The sequence below is a fragment of the Schistocerca gregaria genome, chromosome 1, assembly GCF_023897955.1.
Source record: "Schistocerca gregaria isolate iqSchGreg1 chromosome 1, iqSchGreg1.2, whole genome shotgun sequence".
NCBI lineage: Eukaryota > Metazoa > Arthropoda > Insecta > Orthoptera > Acrididae > Schistocerca > Schistocerca gregaria.
The window spans coordinates 679,333,532-679,354,787 of NC_064920.1; the positions used below are offsets into that span (position 1 = coordinate 679,333,532).

The 21,256-nt window shown below is 44.1% G+C and overlaps 1 protein-coding gene across 1 annotated transcript in view; it reads left to right on the forward strand.

The window, feature by feature from the left end:
• LOC126363182 (uncharacterized) overlaps positions 1-21,256 on the forward strand; it is a 1,127,484-nt gene that overhangs the window by 825,660 nt on the left and 280,568 nt on the right. Inside the window, exon 8 of the mRNA XM_050007943.1 lies at positions 9,261-9,313. Within this exon, the coding sequence (XP_049863900.1) occupies positions 9,261-9,313 (53 nt within the window). The remainder of the gene's footprint in view (positions 1-9,260; positions 9,314-21,256) is intronic.

Below are 21,256 nucleotides of genomic sequence, written 5' to 3' on the forward strand. Positions count from 1 at the left end.
TCTCCGCAATATCCTTTCTTCCAGGAGTGCTAGTGCTGCAAGGATCGCAGGAGAGCTTCTGTAAAGTTTGGAAGGTAGGAGACGAGATAAAAGATGTGGGGGGGGGGGGGGGGGGCCGTGAGTCATGCTTGGATAACTCAGATGGTCGAGCACTTGCCCGCGAAAGGCAAAGGTCCCGAGTTCGAGTCTGGGTCCAACACACAGTTTTAATCTGCCAGGAAGTTTCAGTGCGTAGTAATGCTCCCACACATTCGAACAATAACAAGTTAGGGTTTCCTTCAGTCTGCTTTTTTCTAGTTTCTCGTGGTAATTCGATTGTTGTAATGGGGTCGTTATCCTATTTTGATTATGGACGACGTAAAGTGATGACTTAGAAAGAAGTCATGGCCGTAGAATGCCTTTCTGGCAGTTAATGTGGCTTATATTTTGACTATCGGGTGAATATCCTACTATAAATGTAAGTGATCTGGAATCTGGAGATACAGTGATAGCGAGCCTGAGAGTACCAGAAGTACAACACACAATGCGAATAATTGTTTGGAGGATGAACGTGTTGCTGATATACCGGTACTACAAGCTTGCGAAGAGACAAATATACAAAAAATCCAATCACTTGGGAAAAAAGCAGAGCGCTTATTTCGTATTGAACGAGATACTGGAGCATTTGAAAACGTTTTGATATGCCTAGTAAGAAAAATTGCAAGGGACCCGAACTACAAGATCTATTTTCATAGGTATTATACCTGTAGGTCTAGTTGTGTACCAGTTGAAGCTAGGGATTCAGTGTGTCGGAACGATCCAAAGGAATAGAATATCAAAGTGTAAATTTAAACATGAGTAGTAGCCGAAAAAAGAAGTACGTGGATTTTCTGAGGAATACAGTAGTACTATTGACAAAGTGGACATTGGCGTAATTTTGTATATACACAGTAGTATTGCAAAGTTTTAAACATGGCTGGCTGGTTCAAAAAATGGTTCAAATGGCTCCGAGCACTATGGGACTTAAGTGCTGTGGTCATCAGTTCCCTATAACTTAGAGCTACTTAAACCTAACTAACCTAAGGACATCACACACATCCATTCCCGAGGCAGGATTTGAACCTGCGACCGTAGCGGTCCCGCGGTTCCAGACTGTAGCGCCTAGAACCACTCGGCCACTCAGGCCGGCACTGCTTGGTTCAGAGACCTTTTAGAAATTGAAGTTGAAACAAGTGAGGGCCCATTTGTTTCAACGTTAACGTTAGTGTTGTCTCTTTTTCCGCCTACTTTTCTCGGCAAGCTGCCCAAATCTGAAATGTGAAGGTTTGACAGAAAAAAAGAGGGAACAAAATGGGACCACGTCCTGTTGTTCCATTTTACAACTCACATATGAGAAAAGTGTATTTGTTAGATTGCAACAGAGGCAATTGTCATATTAATATTATATCCAAATGAAGGCATGTACGTTTGTTTGTTTTCGTATCTGGTTTGTATAATTGCAATAAATTCGTGGATTCTCTACAGAAATGTATTCAAGGGAAAGAAGAAAAAAAGACAGACAAGCCAATTAAGTAATTTGGAATTGAACTGGACCTAACTCTGGGGCAGATTGGTCCTGGAGCAAAATAAATAAATAAATAAAATAAAATAAATAAATAAAAGCGTGGTGGAGCTGCTGGCACAGATATAGTGGAGATCAACAGTGTCAAATTAAAGGATCGTTGCCACCTACAAAGAATATCTGATCAGATTACTTTAATCGCTAGCCAATGTGGAATAAGAAGTGTTACGCTTAAATAAAGACAAAAACTGCTTTCTTGCGGTGAATCTTAAGACACTTGCATTGTATCCATTTTCGATAGCACCATTAATTGTATTGTGACTGTTGTTCATTTGGTGTTCAGAACTGTGTTTTTATACTTAAAGAAAGTTTATTAAGGGCCTCAGTTTCACACCATTTTGCTTAAGCGTAGTGTGTGACGTAGGAGTGAAAACGATCAATTTCACACAGTTACGCATAAACCTAGTATTTTTCATTTCTTTTTCTAACATGCTTGAACGATTTCAGATGTTTAAAAAAAAGTGGTATTGAGAGAAAAAAAAGCAGTATGAGCAAATTTATTTAGCAATCAATTTGTGATTCAGTCCGCACTATTGTGCAACAGTTGATTGATAGTATGTCGGTGCCATTGCCAGGCGTAGAAGTTTTCGCGTTGAGCGAGAAACTCGGCTAGGTAGCGTGAGTAGAAAGACGAACTGGGGCGGGGGAAGCCGGCAGCGGGCAGTGGGCGGCGCGGCGGTGACAGCGGCGCGGCTGACAGCCGGCTTTTGTGCGGCGGCGGCGGCGGCGGCGGCGGCCGGGCCCCGGGTCGCACCTCGCCTGCAGCCGACCCACCGACCGCTTAGCCCCACCGCCGCCGCCTCAATGGCCGACGCGCCCGCTCTCTCAGCGCTCACCGCGCGCGTGCGGCTGTCAGGGAACTCGTTCTGCTGCAAGTTTAATGCAACAACAGAAAAACCGCTGTTCTTTCAGGAATTACCAAGAGTTGTGCTGCTCAGCACTCACAACTCCTTCACGACGTGTTCCAGGACGAAACAGATGTACCTAAACGACTCTGTAACGCACTAAAGGCAAAGCACAGTTGCGTTTTGCTGTCAACATCTCGACATAAGATAGAGATCCAAAATTAAAGTTGTTCTCTCTGAAATTATTTAAAGGTGAAAAAAAAAAGCTCAGATATTTTAAATGAAAGTTTTTTTCAGAAATTCATTGCAATAATGAACTGCAATTGTCAAACCACAGGACTTCGTAATACCGCGACAAGGCATAGATAAATCCAATGACGATGAACGTGATCCAAAATTTTACGCGAAAGAAAATAACAATTGGTTATGATATCAGATAATAACGCATTAACATAATACGTCAATCTAACGCCCATTCGTATTGTGAACCTTGACACACCAGTCCGGTGAAGCGATTGCCAACGTCATTGTTCGAAGCTAATTGAACAGTTGCGCACTACCAAAGCTACAGTTCAATAGTTGATTACGATTACTGGTAGTGTTGATGAATTGGTAGGAAAAGAAACGTAAATGAATGTGTAACACACAAAACGGGACACGACATCCTCGCTTTGTGTTCATGTTTCTTTGTCTGTTTTGCTCATAAAACCGCACATCATTCAATGATAGTCCATTCTGTATTTTACACCGAAGCACCAAAGAAATTGGTGGTGGCATGCGTACTCAAATATATACACTACTGGAAATGAAAAAAAGAACACATTGACACCGGTGTGTCAGACCCACCATACTTGCTCCGGACACTGCGAGAGGGCTGTACAAGCAATGATCACACGCACGGCACAGCGGACACACCAGGAACCGCGGTGTTGGCCGTCGAATGGCGCTAGCTGCGCAGCATTTGTGCACCGCCGCCGTCAGTGTCAGCCAGTTTGCCGTGGCATACGGAGCTCCATCGCAGTCTTTAACACTGGTAGCATGCCGCGATAGCGTGGACGTGATATTATGAATGCTCTGTTGCCTGTGTCTATGTGCCTGTGGTTCTGTCAGTGTGATCATGTGATGTATCTGACCCCAGGAATGTGTCAATAAAGTTTCCCCTTCCTGGGACAATGAATTCACGGTGTTCTTATTTCAATTTCCAGGAGTGTAGATATGTAAGCAGGCAGAATACGGCGCTGCGGTCGGCAACGCCTACATAAGACAACAAGTGTCTGGCGCAGTTGTTAGAGCTGTTACTGCTGCTATAATGGCAGATAATCAAGATTTGAGTGAGTTTGATCGTGGTGCTGTAGTCGGCGCACGAGCGATGGGACACAGCATCTTTAAGGTAGCGATGAAGTGGTTATTCTCCCCAGTGTACCGAGAATATAGGAGTCTGGTAAAACATCAGATCTCCATCTCTGCGGCCGGGAAAAGATCCTGCAAGAACGGAACCAACGACGAATGAAGAAAATCGTTCAAAGTGACTGAACCCTTCCGCAGATTGCTGCAGATTTCAGTGCTGGGCCATCAACAGGTGTTGGCGTGCGAACCATCATCGAAATGGGCGCTCGGAGTCAAAGGCCCACTCGTGTACCATTTATGACTGCACGGCACAAAGCTCTACGCCTCGCCTGAGCCCGTCGACACCGACATTGGACTGTCGATGACTGGAAACATGTCGCCTGGTCGGACGAGTCTCGTTTCGAATTGTATCGAGCCAATGGACGTGTACGGCTATGGAGACAAGCTCACGAATCCATGGACCTGCTTGTCAACAGGTACTGTTGGAGGCTCTATAATTGTGTGGGGCGTGTGCAATTGGAGTGATATAGGACCCCTGACACGTCTAGATGCGATTCTGGAAGTTGACATACACGTAAGCATCCTGTCTGACCCCCTGCATCCATTCATGTCTATTGTGTATTCCGACGGACTTGGGCAATTCCAGCAGGACAATTCGACACCCCACACGTCCATAATTTGCTACACAGGGGCTCCAGGAACACTCTTCTGAGCTTAAACACTTCCGCTGACCACCAGACTCCCCAGACGTGAACATCACTGAGCATGCCTTGGATCCGTTGCAATGTGCTATTCAGAAGAGACCTCCACCTCCGCGTACTCTTACGGTTTTATGGACAGCGGTGCAGTGTTCTAGGTGTCAATTCCCTTCCTGAGTACTTCAGGCATTAGTGGCGTCCATGCCACGTCGTGTTGAGGCACTCCTGTGTGCTCCCGGGCGCCGTACACGATATTAGACAGGTGTACCAGTTTCTTTGGCTCATCCTTACAGAATATAAATTGCGTTTTTTGTAGTTGATCGCCTCATTTCTGGTCTTTTGTGTGTGTTGTATTTCTGGTCCTCAGTTCAAACATTGGTTTGATACAGCTCTCCATGTTGCTCTATCCTGTGCAAGCATCTTCATCTCCGAGTAACCACTGCAATCTGTATCCTTCTGAGTCTGCAGACTGGTATAACACAGGCAGACGTTACAGACAGAAAAACATTCAGACGAAAGATATTTGGTTGGTAAGTTAGTCAAACGGAAATTAGAAAACGGACTGGAACACCGTGGTCTGAAAGGTTGAAACAAATTTGGAACGCATAAAGGAAGGCCAGTTATCAAAAACGACTTTGATTGTGCATCGCGTGAATAATGATTATGGTAGTATATGATTCCATTTGTATTCCTTTATTTTATTGTTTGTACGTTTACGTAGCTTAACGGGGGTTGCATAAATATTTTTCGTTGCGTACATGTGTAATGTTACAAGTGCGAACGGTACAAGTGACAGGGAATAAACACACTATTATTTGTTGAACTTTATTGTTACTTTTCATTGACAGAACTAAAAACAGTGGCCCACGTCTTCTACAAAGTCGAATATACAAATCATTTGTGTTTTATCGATTTGAACAGTTCACTTGTTGATATAGGTAAAGTGTAATCCTCGTAAACACTTAGGGGCACGATACTGTGGAATTAATAGCGTCAACTATAGGAGGCGGCGATCATTAGATTCATTCAACCACCGTACACGGATCCCGACAGGATGTTAGTTAATAGGTAAGAATGGTGTTCTACAGCACTCCATCGCACCCTTCTAGTGATAGTGTTAGCTAGTTTCATGTTACAAGGGTCATTTGCAGCATAATTCGTAATGGTGTGGACCAAGTTGTTTCACATACACATCACATCTTAATTTTTAAATGTCTCTACATGTTTCGAATATTTTTTTCTCTACAGACGTTAGTGTCACCTACTCAACATCTTTTACACATCACAGTAACAGAAATGCTTCTACAGAGGAGGAGTTGTCGAGGAGGAACTTTTTTATTTTGTTTTCAGATTATACTTTTCTGTCTACCAGACTTTTATACACCTAAGAAAGTTATCTAAATTTTCTCTTGCAATATTGTGCACCTCTTTCTGCAATGATACTAAAGAGAGAGGTCAGCGTATACGGACAACGCACTGCATAAGATGGATAAAGGACGATCATTCTAAAAACACTACTGCTGAATTTATGTTTTGGACCTTGAACGGTGTCCAGAAACAAATTGGAGCCTCCTGTTTCAAAATAACGATAAAGGGTAGTTTACCGAGACAACAATCGTGAAGTCTTGAAAAATCTGTGATCAGCCAATTGCGAGTCTACTGGCGCAGCTTACTACCGTACCATTTCTGATTCTGATTCTGCCATTCACGGCAACACCTAAATCTCGATTGCCGCACGCGGATTTGAACCGTCGTTTTTCCGAACAAGAGGCAGTGGCGGTAGTGATGATTGACGATGTTGCGTTCAAGCCGCTGACATTGAGACACATACAGAGGCAACAGGGCATCTGGACAATGTAATGGTTTATTTTGAACCCCGGCAGTAGGCATCTTTGGCCGAACTAATGCTTTTGGAATACTTCCGTGGGTGTGGTGCTCATAAAAGCCACGAACCTGGCTCTAAAGAAAATTGTTGATTATTTCAGTATATAAAACTGATTCAGCTGTTTTTATCAATATGTGATCAAAATTTACGTGAAAATAATGAATAATTTGTTTACTTGAAAGTAAGTGTGACGTGTGCGTTTATAGTGTCAAATCAATTTCGTACTAATTTTCCTCTGAATTTCCGGATTGCCTCGATTTACGGTAATCCAGATGTCCTACGGTCCCACCTAGTCCAGATAAAAGAGCTTCTTCTGCTACTTGTATTTTGAATTCACCATACCTCGTACTTACAAGCGTGAGTATATGTCGACTTTGTCAATTTAAGGTTGCGGCATCCTGCAGTCGTTCTGTGGATGAGCCACCTGACCTGTTCTCGACAGACCATGTGAGTCCACATCATCTTCCGGGCGGGAATCAAGAAACGTAGCTTAGGATTAGACGTGCTCGCTAGTATGTGACAGAGGCGCAACTATGATATACTTATCATACAATTGTCGCCTGAAGTTATTTAATTCCAGTTCTTCTCCTTGGTTGATGATGTATTGTGTGTGCTTTCATATACAGGGTGTTTCGCACTGTTTCGACGATTTCTGATTTCAATAACACACAAACTTGTCGCGAAACAGAGTTGGCCATTTTGCACAAGCTACAACATTTATTCAAGTTTTCTTACGAAATACTACATCAGACAAATAGCGGCCATTCACGGCTACACAAAATTTGAGGCTGTTCGCCAAGTTTTTGAACACATTTTTATTAATTTCTGGAGTTAATCAGGCAGTTTTGTTCTTAAATTTGATCTCTCAACTGTTGCAAGCTTCTCGACCGGTCAGAATAGCTCTTGGCTTGGCTTCAGGTAACACAGTAGGTAAAATTCTGGCACGATACAATCGGGCGAGCGTAGCGGCCATTCGACTTAAGCGCGTTTGGAAATAATTGTTGCTGCCAAACGCTTCGGGCGTGCGATGCACTGGCAGCTTCCACGAAGTTTATTGCCCAGTTCAGTATCATTCCACGAGCAGGAACTCGATATCGTGGCTGAATTTCGAAATGCTAACGAAGGCGCGTTGGACGCGCACGATAGATTCTCGGTAGCGAAAAGAGCACTCCACTGCGAACGCATGAAGTTGCTTTGACCAGTATAACATGATTACTGATATGTATGTTGAACGAAGCTTGACACTCCGTACTACTAATAGACAGCGCCACCGTCGCCATATGATGTTTTTTAGCACGCATTATTCAAATTTGAAACCGTCAAATCACTGTGAAACTCCCTATATTTTGCGGGTTTGGCGAAACCTTAAGATTTTAGCCGTGTTGCAGCGTTGTCTCTTGAAGAAATTTGAAACGGTATTTTTCTGGATACAAAAATATTTTATTGATATGACAAATCCAAGTACGTATATTTGTGATTCGCCGTATAGAACCTTATGAAATTGTTACTCGGCATAATGTACAAACAGCTTTTTGAGACCTGAATATTTCCCTGAAATTAACCAGGCAAACAGAGGACGACGTGACTGGTGCCCACAGATGAGCCTTTGTTGCTAACAATCGTTCAGGTTGACGTTTGAAAGATTGCCTTGATTTGTCTATCTATTGTTAAATCTATTCTGATTCTGCGATTAATACTCTGCGATTGAATGTTTAGACTCTAACTGTTTCCGTAGGCCAAGACAATACGATTGTCTGTCATTACAATTCTAGGTCAGTTCTTTCAATTTTTTTGTTTTTTCAGATTAATGTTAGGCGTTTGGGAACATAATTCGTGGAAAGGCAAAGTATAGACCACAAGTCAACTCCAGATTTGGTGGTTAAAGAAAGCCCATGAAAGGCGTTACTGCAGAAATGAAATGATTTTTCTGTTTGAAAGGCTTCTTGCTAAATGTACTGCCTCCAAGAAGCATAAAGATTATATGGCTGTTTTCGAAATATTTAAGTAAAAACCGTCCGAATCTTTAAAGAAGCTCGATGCTAACATAACGTAAGACCTTTAAAGGTGTTCTACTGCTAGCGCTTCGCACTTTACACATTAGAGTTTTACGCTTTGCAAAGCATTAACTCAGTTGCTGTACAGCCGTGTCGGAGAGCTACATGACTTGATATCCGTCCTTGGATGGTGAGTAAACTGCTGTAAACGTCTCGCAGAGGGGCCGTGGAGGCGAGTTGCGTGTACCGCGCCCAATGGTGACTTGACTCTCAGTCGTTCAGACGTGATGTCGCGCTGTACCTAATGGTTTTCGTGCAGACAAAGCGGCCACCATTCCCTGCTGTAAGTCGTTTCAAGACCATCATTGATGTCTGTGCACGCGCAGCACGTCTGGTCGGTAAAAATGTCGAGGACAAAAATATGCGAATAATACTTCAGTCAGTAAAGTTCCTGCACGACAGACTGTATGAGATTTTGCTACCAGCTCTCTGACGGCTTTTCCTCCTGTACAGATTCTTAAGTGAGTGAGTTTAAAATACTGAAATGCTCATAGAAGAGTATCTCCGATATCTGTCGATATGGTAAACGTCGTTATTAATAAACTTAGCTTTTATTTTGTTGTGCACGATCGTGATTAGACATTGATTGAATTATATCTCTTCCTCTTTCCAGTTGTGTAAAACATTGTTCCTCCCGAAAAAAAAGTTTTTAGATTGTTGTCTTCAACAAATAGCGTATCTTGAACGGTCATTGAGTAGTATTAAGTAAACCACCCGCAGCATAATTAAGTATATTCTTTCTCTGCGCTCTGGTGTTTTTGTTACCTTCTTCAGTAGTCTACGTGCGGGGGATAACGAAAAAAAATTTAACAGGTGTTTTTTTGTTTACAGAACCGCTTCAGACTGCTGTGCTATTCTCTGGACGGCAGGGTGCTTCATTTGCGGTAAGCACGATACAGCATAGTCTGTCTTCTTCGGACTGTAGTCTGCATTAGGGCCGTGAAGTACTGTCTTCGGTCCACTATACTTTCAAATTAAAAGGCAGAGAACGGGGCAACTTTTGGAGAATACCATACTGCAGTCCTGCGTAATGTCTTAAAGACGGTGTGCTGTTGTTTTTCTTTTAATCAGTTACGAAGCATGTGGTGTGTGTTTCCATCAGGTTGGAGGCGGGAAGCTGCGAGTAGTGTGTGTGTGTGTGTGTGTGTGTGTGTGTGTGTGTGTGTGTGTTTGAATTTATATCAGTGGGTGAGGAATGGGAGATACGAAGAGGGTAAAACTCAGTGCAGGTGCAAGGTTTGTTCCTTTCGAATGGTACAACGGGAATCTTAAGACTTTATCGTCTCCTTCCGTCGGATCTTCATCAACATTGTCACATGCCTTGTTTTTGTCAGACGATGAGGAGAGGTTTGGGGTTCAAACTAAAACATTGATTGATCATGAACGAAATGACACTTCTCTTGTCCCTCGTCGGCCAAATACTGGTGACGATGTTCGCCGAACACTCCACACTAATACAAACGTAGTTGCGATATTAAAAACTGTCGTTCTCTATGCGCCCGGCCTTCAGTACACGGCGCCTTAAAAAAAAAAAAAGAAAAGTAGGAAGAATTTGTAACAGAAGTAGTTCAAATGGCTCTGAGCCCTATGGGACTTAACATCTATGGTCATCAGTCCCCTAGAACTTAGAACTACTTAGACCTAACTAACCTAAGGACAGCACACAACACCCAGTCATCATGAGGCAGAGAAAAACAGAAGTAGTAGGTGCCTCAAAAGCCACACAGTAACCTTATTGTATCATATCAGCAAGTTCATGCAGATGATCTGTGTGGATGTGAATTATAATTCAGGCCCATCAAGGACCAGTGAAGCTAACTCAGAATTCACACAGCTTGTTTCCCACGTCTCACCGGAGCTCCAGATTTGGCTGACCCCAGACAGTCGTGATTAGATAGAGTGCTGCCGGCCATGTGCCAAAGCACTCCTCAGGCGTGCAGTGTGGATTCAGAAGGATATCGGACGCTTGTCGCCACAGCTTTCTAAATGGTTACCCGTTGTTTGATTTTTGCACTTGTAACAGGCATTACAAAAGGCTCGTCTCATTCTTCCTCAAACAGCACCTCCTACTTGTAGCAGGACATCCCACAAAAATAATTTGCGTGCAAACACACTGGAAAAAGTTCAGAGACCGCCTGAAGACTGTCTCATATCCCGATTATCTTGCAAGAGCGCTGTGCCTCCAGTGGAAACCTTTCTGAAGCCAACTGTTCGCAGATAAAAGAAGCCGGCTCCAAACATGAACGGTATGCCAGCAAATGATATCCATTACACGAGAGCAGACCAGACGAATCTTTCGCCGACAGATCGCTGAAGCGCCCGTTTGCAGCACGTATGGTGTGGTGCACACTCTTGCCTCACTTAATATTTGTGTGTACAAAATCATTGCAAGAAAAACTCCGGATCGGTTAATTCACTACTGTAATAGTGTGTTCAGTAGACGCCCTTGAAGCCGTGCGTTGAGCTTAGTTATTCAGTATCTCTGTAGATATAAAAGCTACGAGGGTTACCATGTAGCTAAACCCTACCACAACGTCTCTGTCGTTTGTCGGAAACCTTATTCCGATTTGTTGAACAGTTTGTGAAATACAGCATGTTCAAAAATGGTTCAAATGGTTCTGAGCACTATGGGACTCAACTGCTGTGGTCATTAGTCACCTAGAACTTAGAACTACTTAAACCTAACTAACCTAAGGACATCACACACATCCATGCCCGAGGCAGGATTCGAACCTGCGACCGTAGCAGTCGCACGGCTCCGGACTGCGCGCCTAGAACCGCGAGACCACCGCGGCCGGCTACAGCATGTTCGAAAATGATTAATGCACTTTTACAAGAGTATGTCTACTACAGGAAAAAAGATAAAAACTTGACATAAATTACATCTTGCGCATCGAAACTAAATCTTATCTTGGTGTCACTAGTAAGTTGTTTCCCCTGAGCAGGTAGGTTGTTCGCTGGCTCCATTACAGTAATCTCGTACCTATTTATGTTGGAGATCTGGCTTCTTCCATAACTGCGTGAACTTACAAGACGTTTAATTTTTCAACAGGACGGAGACTACCGCTGTGACGCCTGCATGTCAGGACATGTCATAGCAACAGGCTGCCTCGGCGATGTAAAGGGCGTTCATATCTTTTCTTCGACCATTGATATCTAAGTTAGCTTAACCCCACGATATGTGAATTGTTTCGGTTTTTTAGAAGACTCCGTATGTGTCTATCCGTTTCCACCAACAGTGGTAACTACTACAGCGAATACAATAACTTGTGAGCTGTGGGACTAGTCTGACTTTTGTCTTTACGTTTGCCGTTCTTTCTTAGGAGTGAGAATTGAACGTTTATGAAAGGTAAAGAAAAACATTTGATCCTAAAAGTAATTGTAAAAAATAGCCCAAAGATGTACGAGGGTCAGTCAAAAAGTAATGCCTCCTATTTTTTTTCTACGTTTAATTGTCAGGAAATTTAAATGCAATTACATAGGTTGAAAACCACAACATTGAGGATCATTTTGTCATTTTTCAATGTAATCTCCGCCCATCTCTACAGTTTTGGTCCATCTTTGAACAAGGGCATGTATCCCAGCACGGTAAAAATCACAGCTCTGCTTCCTAAGCCATTGGCGCACGGATGTTTTGACGGCCTCCTCATCTTCAAAATGAATCCCACGATGAGCTTCTTTTAGTGGCCCGAACAGATGGAAGTCTGATGGTGCCAGGTCAGGGCTGTATGGGGGATGAGGCAAAACTTCCCATCCAATTTTGACAATCTCGTCAGAGGTGTGACGACTGGTGTGTGGTCTTGCATTGTCATGCAAAAGAAGAACATCTGCCATTGATTTTGTTGGGCGAACTCGCTGAAGACGTGCTTTAAGTTTTTTGAGGGTTGTGACGTATTGAACAGAATTTATTGTGCATCCCTGCTCCAAAAAATCAACCAGAATCACACCCTCTGTATCCCAGAAAACTGTTGCCATAACTTTCCCTGCCGATCGCACAGTTTTGAATTTTTTCTTCCTCGGCGAGCTTGTGTGACGCCACTCCATTGACTGCCTCTTTGATTCGGGTTCAAAAAAATGCACCCATGTTTCGTCCCCGGTCACAATTTTTTTCAGAAACTCATCTCCCTCCAAACGGAAGCGCTGCAAGTGTTGGGAGGCTATTGTTTTCCTTGCCTCTTTATTCTGATCGGCTAACATTCTTGGAACCCACCGTGCACAAACTTTTGAGTACCCCAATTGTTTAATAATCGTGATCACACTGCCTTTACTAAGAGAAATAATGCGACACACTTCATCTGCAGTCACCCGATGGTCACCACGAATGATGTCATCAACTTGCTGAATGTTGTGTGGAGTCACTGCACTCACCGGCCTGCCGCTCCGCTTTTCGTCAGTCAACGGTGTTTGCCCTTCAGCTTCCTTACAACGACGAACCCATCGTCTAACAGTGCTGACATCCACTGTCACAACACCATACACCTTCTTCAGTCTTTCATGAATGCGTATGGGCGTTTCACCTTCTGCATTCAAGAATTCAATCACACAACGCTGTCTCAAACGAACATCGATGTCGGCCACCTTACAAACTTCTTCTGTGCTGCCACCTGTTGACACAGAAAGTTACTACTGCAGTGGATTGCAGAAGAAGGTTTGAGGAATGGCGCCAAATTCAAATTTTTCACTTAACTTAATTATTTAAGTAGAAAAAAAAATGGGAGGCATTACTTTTTGACCGACCCTCGTATCTAAAAGATATATAAATACGTAATCTGCAGGCCAACTTACAGTGCAGGGCAGAGGGTATCTTCTACCACTACTAATGGAGCCTTGTTTTCTCTTACCTTGTTTTGGCGGTCCTTACATTAAACAAACGTCTACGGCTGTAGAAGCGTTCTGCAGTCAGCCGCAAATGACGGTGCTCTCAATTTTCCCAACAGCGCAGACAACCTTGTAGGTGAGGCAACCAAAGCTATGAGTATTCGTCTTGGGTATTAATAACCGCTTCAACTGTCTTTAGTTCATTATTACTGGATCACTACCGCTTCGTGACACTAAAAGCCACATCTTCAGGTTTTCCGCTCTAATATTTTAATCATTTGTTCACCTGAAGATGGGGATTTTAGTACCACGAAACCGGTAGGTATACAGTAATAAAGGACTAAATACAGCTAAGCAGTTATTAACACCGAAGATGATTTCTCTACAGTGTTTCGAGAAAAGAACGCAATCTTCGCTCCAGGTACTTCCACGGTTCACTAGTCATCTCCGTAATACTCGCATACTGACCAAACCTACTGCTAACAAATGTGGCAGCATGCCTCTGAACTTCTTCCATGTCTTTCTTTAATCTGGGCTGATGGCGACTGAGTACCACTGAAGAGTGGTCGCACTAGTCTCGTTTTTAAATGATGAGCCACATTTTCCTAGAATTCAGCAATAAGCCGAAGTGGACCAACCACCTTTCCTACAGCCGAAATTACGCGCTCGTCCGATTTCTTACCGCTTTGCAACGTTACTCGTGATTAGTTACTCGACGTGTGTCAGGCATTAAATTTGAGTGGTTCTTTCTAAGGAAAAAAATATCATTGTACCTCTATTCATATGTTAAAATTGACGCCAAGTTTCAGTTTCATTTTCATTTAAAGATGTAATCGTGTGAAATCGGATGTACATTGGTTGGATGAAAAGTAGTGGCAACACTGTTGTAAATCATACCAGAGTTTATTGACAGACATTCACCGTATAACCTAATCGCCTCTCCTCTCGATCACTTTACCCCACAGAGATAGAACGCGGCGTGCAACGTTAGCGCGTCCGTCTCTGTCGATGTCTCTCTAGGACCGTCCTGGGTCACGGATGATGTCTTCTCTTGTCTTGTGGCGCGTGCCACTAAGAAGTTCCTCCATTTTGGCCAACAGGTTGTAATCGCATGGACTCATATCGGGTGAATACGATGGGTGTTCCAGTTTTTCCCATTCCGACGTACGCGGGGTCTCCTGCACGGGATTCCTCGTGTGGCAACGTACATTTTCGATAAGGATGATGGGACGCAGTGCCAGAAAGAAACATTGTTGTGCGATCCGATCACGTGCCACTCAGTCTTTATCCACGCAAGCCAGCCGCGGTGGCCGAGCGGTTCTAGGCGCTCCAGTCCGGAACTGCGCGACTGCTACGACAGGTTCGAATCCTGCCTCGGGCATGGACGTGTGTGCTGTCCTTAGGTTAGTTAGGTTTAAGTAGTTCTAAGTTCTATGGGACTGATGACCACAGATGTTAAGTCCCATAGTGCTCAGAGCCATTCAACCATTTATCCACGCATGTTTTTCATGTTTCCTAAAGATTCTGTTAGGGCGCTTGAACTGGCCTCCCACACTTTCAGACAGCTACTGACTCAAACACAGTCGGCGCCCCTCACAGCATTACTTCAACTGACCTCCTGCTATCAGCTACAGACTGCGGACATGCCACGTGAGGAACATCCATCATGTTACGGCAGTGTCGCCACTAGCTTTTGCCCAATACACTTATAATTTTGAAACACCCAGTATAAGGGATGTCAATTTTCTGTTTAACACCCTGCCACATGACTCGTACCAATCCTTCCTGACATCCTCCCGATGCCAGCTTCTTTGATGATGAGCGTGATTTACTGTACTACCGTTCGCGTACTGATGTGTGGAGTGTCGTAGGAGAGGGGGGAAGAGACTGCTGAAACGGCACCGCGTGCGTTGTGTCAAGCAAGGGCTACGAATAGCAAAGAGGTCGTCGTCAGAGTCGTTAATTCGCTAGTTAGAGCGCCCGCAATTGACCACCGGGTCATGTTGAATCGGGCGACAATAGAAAGCGATCGTTTAGTGATTGGACGCTGGCACGCCGCCCCATGGGCTTACGTCAGCGCAGACGGACCGGGGTAGAGCAGAGAGCTAAACAAAGTGGTCTCCCCCCTCCCGCCCCCCTCTTCTCTCTTCTGCTCTACTCTTCGCTGCTCTGCTCTGCCCTGCCCTCCCCTCTCCCTCCCGCTATTTTGAGGGCGCTGGTCGATATGCGCGCCACGCCGCGCCTGTCATGTTCCGCGCCGGTATGTGCGGGTGCGCGCCCCGATGCACGCCGATAGGTGGCCAGCCTCTGTTGAGGCATTTGGGTGCAGCCAGGAAGGAGACCACCCGCCACTGAGTCGCTGTCGAAAAAAGTATCTCAAACCGAAGAAACTGCTTTCGTGTGGCTGTCGCTTCGACGTGGGACTACATTTATCGTCGCATGACTTTCGACAACACGAAGACGAAAAACTGCCATTTCGATTAGAATATGCCTCGAAGACGCTGAGTGATGCAAGTGGCCGTGTGACAGGAGGCGTTGCAATGGTACAGCATCCAGTTGTCCGCAGTGCCCGGTCTCCGTCGATTCACCGTTTTCCTGAGACTTGCAAGGACGTATTTGTAGAACACTTTGTTGACGATTTTTCCTGGAGGAACGAAGTCGTTGTGCACAGTGCCCCTGCTGTCAAGTACCGAGCGAGGTGGCGCAGTGGTTAGCACACTGGACTCGCATTCGGGAGGACGACGGTTCAGTCCCGTCTCCGGCCATCCTGATTTAGGTTTTCCGTGATTTCCCTAAATCGTTTCAGGCAAATGCCGGGATGGTTCCTTTCAAAGGGCACGGCCGATTTCCTTCCCAATCCTTCCCTACCCCGAGCTTGCGCTCCGTCTCTAATGACCTCGTTGTCGACGGGACGTTAAACACTAACCACCACCACCACCTGCTGTCAAAAAAATAAAATAGCGTTATTTTGCTGTTTCATTTGCTCATTCGAGCTTTCTTCGGTCGAGGAGATGCCTCAGGGTGCCACTCCTCATTTTACCGCTTTGTCCCAGGACCGTACTCAAAAATCGAGGATTTATCTTGTGTGATCAGACGAACGACTGAACCACTCGTGGTCGCCGGCCGCTGTGGCCGAGCGGTTGTAGGTGCTCCAGTCCGGAACCGCGCTGCTGCTACGGTCGCAGGTTCGAATCCTGCCTCAGGCATGAATGCGGTCCTTAGGTTAGTTGGGTTTCAGTAGTTCTAAGTGTAGAGGACTGATGACCTAAGATGTGAAGTCGTAGTGCTTAGAGCCATTTGAACCACTCGTGGTCGTCTGCAATCCTCTCAAGATGATCAACGCAGACGTTTCTTCGACCGTCCTACTCAGTTGTGAGGCTTTTGGCACAAACCTTTCATATGTGCAAAACGTGGTCAAAATTTGTGTACAGTAAAAGTGTTTAACAAGTTACCCGTGATCTTTAATGTTAAACGCGTGTCTAATCTCACAAGAGCACCCACACGTCCGACATTTTTGTTGCTTTTTGAAGCTGAAGGACTTCCGGAACGAGACTATCTGCAACGTATTCTCGGCCTTCCAAAAATGATTTGTGGCTCCGAAAAGCTTGGTGCTCTTAATAAGGAATGTTCGCCATAGGCTGTTTCAGATTCTCGAAGGTCACACAAGTTTGACACAAAACTTCCATTTTCGTAAAACACACACACACACACACACACACACACACACACACACACACACACACACACACACAAGTTTTAGCTGATGGCACTCTCAGAAATCACGTGATGGGTGCGTGGAGACTGAGCGTCTGGAACGGATGAACACACTAGTAGAAGAACAAAAGCGTTGCCATATCGCTCGCAGTGTTCTTAGTCTCATTTTTATCGCACCCTTCCTATTGTGCAAGAATAATTCAGTGAACATGGAGCATGTGAATGTAAAATCACCATCGATATTGTGTGCACTTACAGAAAAACGTAGTTTTTACGCACCTTTAATGATTGTTTCGTGTTCGACTGTTTTCTGGAAAACAATGATATCAAGGGCACGAGTTGATCATTTAGTTCAGTCCGATACGGAGCGACAGAGAAAAGAAGGCCGTCACCTATATGGGAAGCCACACTGTGATGTAACTGTAGAAAATTGGAGCGTATTGTAGGAGGACCTGCAGAGGATCGATGGTTAGTGCAGAGACTGGCAGTTAGGCCTCGAAATAAGCAACTGTGGCGAATTTGCACACAGAGAGGCATCCGTTGACTCGTTGTTGTTTTACTACAAGACTACCGAACAGTCGTTAGAAATAGTTACATACATTAAATGTTTGAGAACAACTGTCGACAGGGCCTGCAGTGTAACGATGAAATAAAGTTAATCGTTGGAAGTATTTTTGGTAAGCATCATTATTTCACTATTGATCGCTAGCTATCAGCTAGGTTTTCTGCTAGAGACTGTTGTTTGCGAGTAACCCCCATCTGCCTTATGAAGTGTTACCGAGGAATTTTGTCACAACTTCATAATTTACATCAGCAGAGACATAATATTCCAAACACGTGTGCACACAATCATAAAGATTTCACTCGTAATTTAATTAAATTTACTCAATGTGAGCACCGTTTGTGACATGCAGAATATCAAAACGGTACTATATCTCGCACCACGCATTTTGTAGCGTTTCAGGGGGTGACAATGTTTTAAAACAGTCTCAATGTTACGTTCACGCAATGTGCGCACTTCTGATAAAAGTGTGGCAAACACCTTGCCTATACAAACCGAAACATACTTCATGGACATTTAATTAAAACCATCTGAACAGCATTACCAGCAATTACCCTAATTTTTATTGCACTCCCATTTTTGCATCAACAGAATCTCAGGTACATTATGCCCAATGAAGTGTTGCCCTGCCTAGTTGATACATTAGACGGGGCTGCTCCTATAGAAGAAGAATGAGCCGATCACTTTGTCATGAATTAGTTCATAACACAAATTGGCGTTTCGTCTACCTCTTACGTACTCTATTACAAGACCTGACATTCAGTCTACCAAAAATACGCATGTTATGCCCATTTACAAAGCCACTTACGTGAAACATTGCTTCATTACCAAATGCTGTTTGCTGAAAGAAATTTCGTTCTCTTCAGTATTGGATAACTTACAACTGGTAAATTCTTCTCGTTCATAATCACGTGGTTTCAGGTCAGAATTTTGTAAGCGTACAGTTGAAACCGTTTGCCTAACACACTGGGCACAGTGGTCTTTGTTACCTGGAAATGACATGATGTTTGATTCAGTTATTTGGATGAGGATGGTGTAAACAATGTCTAGATATTTTTCATAATCGCTGTAGACCTAGAAGGTTTCACGCTGCCTTACCTTTCTTTTCAATTGTTGTCTCGTTAAAAAATAGTTCCGTAAACACCTTAGTGAACGCGACATCTAGTGGCGATTTCCCTTAACGTATTCTGAACATTTGTTGCTCCGTGAACAGATACAACATATTGTGCTCTTTCCTGCATTGATGCCTGCATTGTGCTCTTATAGAGGTGCGCTACCAGCGACAGGCCTAGGGAGTGGAACACACCGTCATGGGAACTCAGCGAGTTTGTCAACTTCCTAAAAATAGGTTATGTATACTTACGTCATAATAATACAGTAAAAGCTACTTGGCAACAAAGTGATCGTTCTGGGGTACTGCGTCTTGAGAAATGGAAATTTTAATTAGTCTAGGATTCGAACTGTGATGTGCTCGTTATGCGAGCAGTCGTCTTAAACATTAGAGCCAGCCGCAGTGGCCAAGACGTTCTAGGCGCTTCAGTCTGAGACCACGCGACCGCTACTGTCACAGGTTCGAATCCTGCCTCGGGCATGGATGTGTGTGATGCCCTTAGGTTAGTTAGGTTTAAGTAGTTCTAAGGTCTAGGGGACTGATGACTTCAGATGTTAACTCCCATAGTTCTCAGAGCCATTTGAGCCATTAATCGTTAGACTGTCGGAGTACGAAATTCACATGAGCACAAATTTTCGTTCGGCGGGACATATTCATCATATTGCAAGCTATACATTTCTCGTGATTTTCACTGATATCGTTTCATTTCATTGATTACGTCCTACTGATTTAATTTTAGTGAATTTAGTTGGATTGGTGGTGGTGGTGGTGCGAGGTAGAGCCTTCTGCTGACAGTTGACAAGTATCAGCGTTTACAACTTCTTATGCAGCCTGGAATTGTCTTCGCGTCCTCGATAGGCTGGCAGATCAGTTTTTTCAAAGGAAATTCTGATTTACTGAAAAGCTCTGTTGGTAGGCCGTTGTGGTTGGCGGAAGCAGACGGCCCAGAGCTCGTGTTCGGAAGGGCTTACGGAGTGCGTAGGAAATTTCTTGAGGCGAACGGCGGTAAATTTGTGGAATTTTGTTGTTCTTTTGATATTTTTGTGGCCTGTACGACAGTACGACAGTTTGTGTGGTACTAACATGTTCATGTGAGCATGCGATTAGTATGATTCCACATACTTGCGCCTAATAAACTGATCACCATCCCCTGGTGCCAAAAGTGACAAGAATTTAATGACACGATCTAACTTTGGGGAAACTGTTTCCTCAGTACCCTATCACCGATGTGACAGATGGGAGTAGAGACAGCATTGTTAATTACTGGAGGGTGTGGCGCTATACTGCCTGAAACTGTTTGTAATTACCAGTGATCCTTTATTTCAGTAGGTTAGTTGGATGGATTGTATTGTTGAGGGGACTGCATTATGGTCAAATTTTAGTTTGTGGTAAGCTTCAAGTGTTGTTTATGAAAAAGTTGCCTTAAAATTTTGAGAGATACATAGGATCTGCTTTATCCTCTAGATTGTGGATCGTCCTATGTCGAAATAAATAATATCTTTCGCTTGGTATTATTCTTTGTAGTGCTACTACACCAAAGTTCGTGAATTATTAGAAATAAAAAGTTTGTCAATCACGTTGTTGGAGGAATGGGGCAACACTCATACAGAACAACTCAACTACCTGAAAGAGCGTGCCCCAAGTACTCGTACTGGCGCAATGATTCCCATTTGGAAGGGACGAAGGAAGGCAGGAAGGATGGAATGAAAGAGGGAAGATGAGAGTGTAAACTCCTGTCTACAACGAGATGACTTGAGATTTGGAACGAAATCAGCGGTGTGCTCTTCAAAGGTTATGATTGCTGAATTGACCTGAACCAGTATAGAAAAGCCTTTTCTGCTACACTTCTACTCGAACATGCACTACACGCTAATGAACTTGTCGTTGACAAGAGGTTAAACCGCAACCTTCCTTCCAATTCTTCCTTAAAGCAGATGTATGTTGTCCATTCCAGTCGGCTGCGAATATAACCTTGTTGATGTACTGGCGCCCTTGTTCTAATGAAAGTTCTAGCTGTTACACGATACTGTGACAAGTGTAGTATTCAGTTGCTTGTTTTTCAGGGCGTTCCCTCCTTGAGGAATTCCTAACGCATACTGTGAATAAAGTTTACCTTTTTCGATGTTCACCTGGTACCAGTATATACACGAGGGGCGTTCAGTAAGGAATGTGAAAGTCGGTTGGTTTTATTCAGAATTCCAACATGAGTGTTATTCCCTACTCATTTGGTTACAAACCCTATTTTTCAGCAAGATCTCCGTTGAACGCTAGGGCCTTACGCCACCTTACTAGGAGGGCCTGTATGTTCGCATGGTAGCACTCTACTGGTCGACGAAGGAGCCAGCGTCTTGCTCCATCAGTAACATCCCCATCATCCAAGCACAGCATCCCGCGGAATACATTCTTCATTGAGCCAAACAGATGGAAGTCGGAAGGTGAGAGATCCGGGATGTACGGTGGAAGAGAAACAACAGTCCAGTTTACTCTTGTGCGAGACCTTGCGTTGTCATGGAGAAGGAGAAGTTCGTTTGCCTTTTCTTTTTTTTTGTGGCGACGTGCGCGGTGGAACTAATATTGCAGGAGTAACAGCGGCCGGTCGGCACACGGGAAATCGAACTGGTT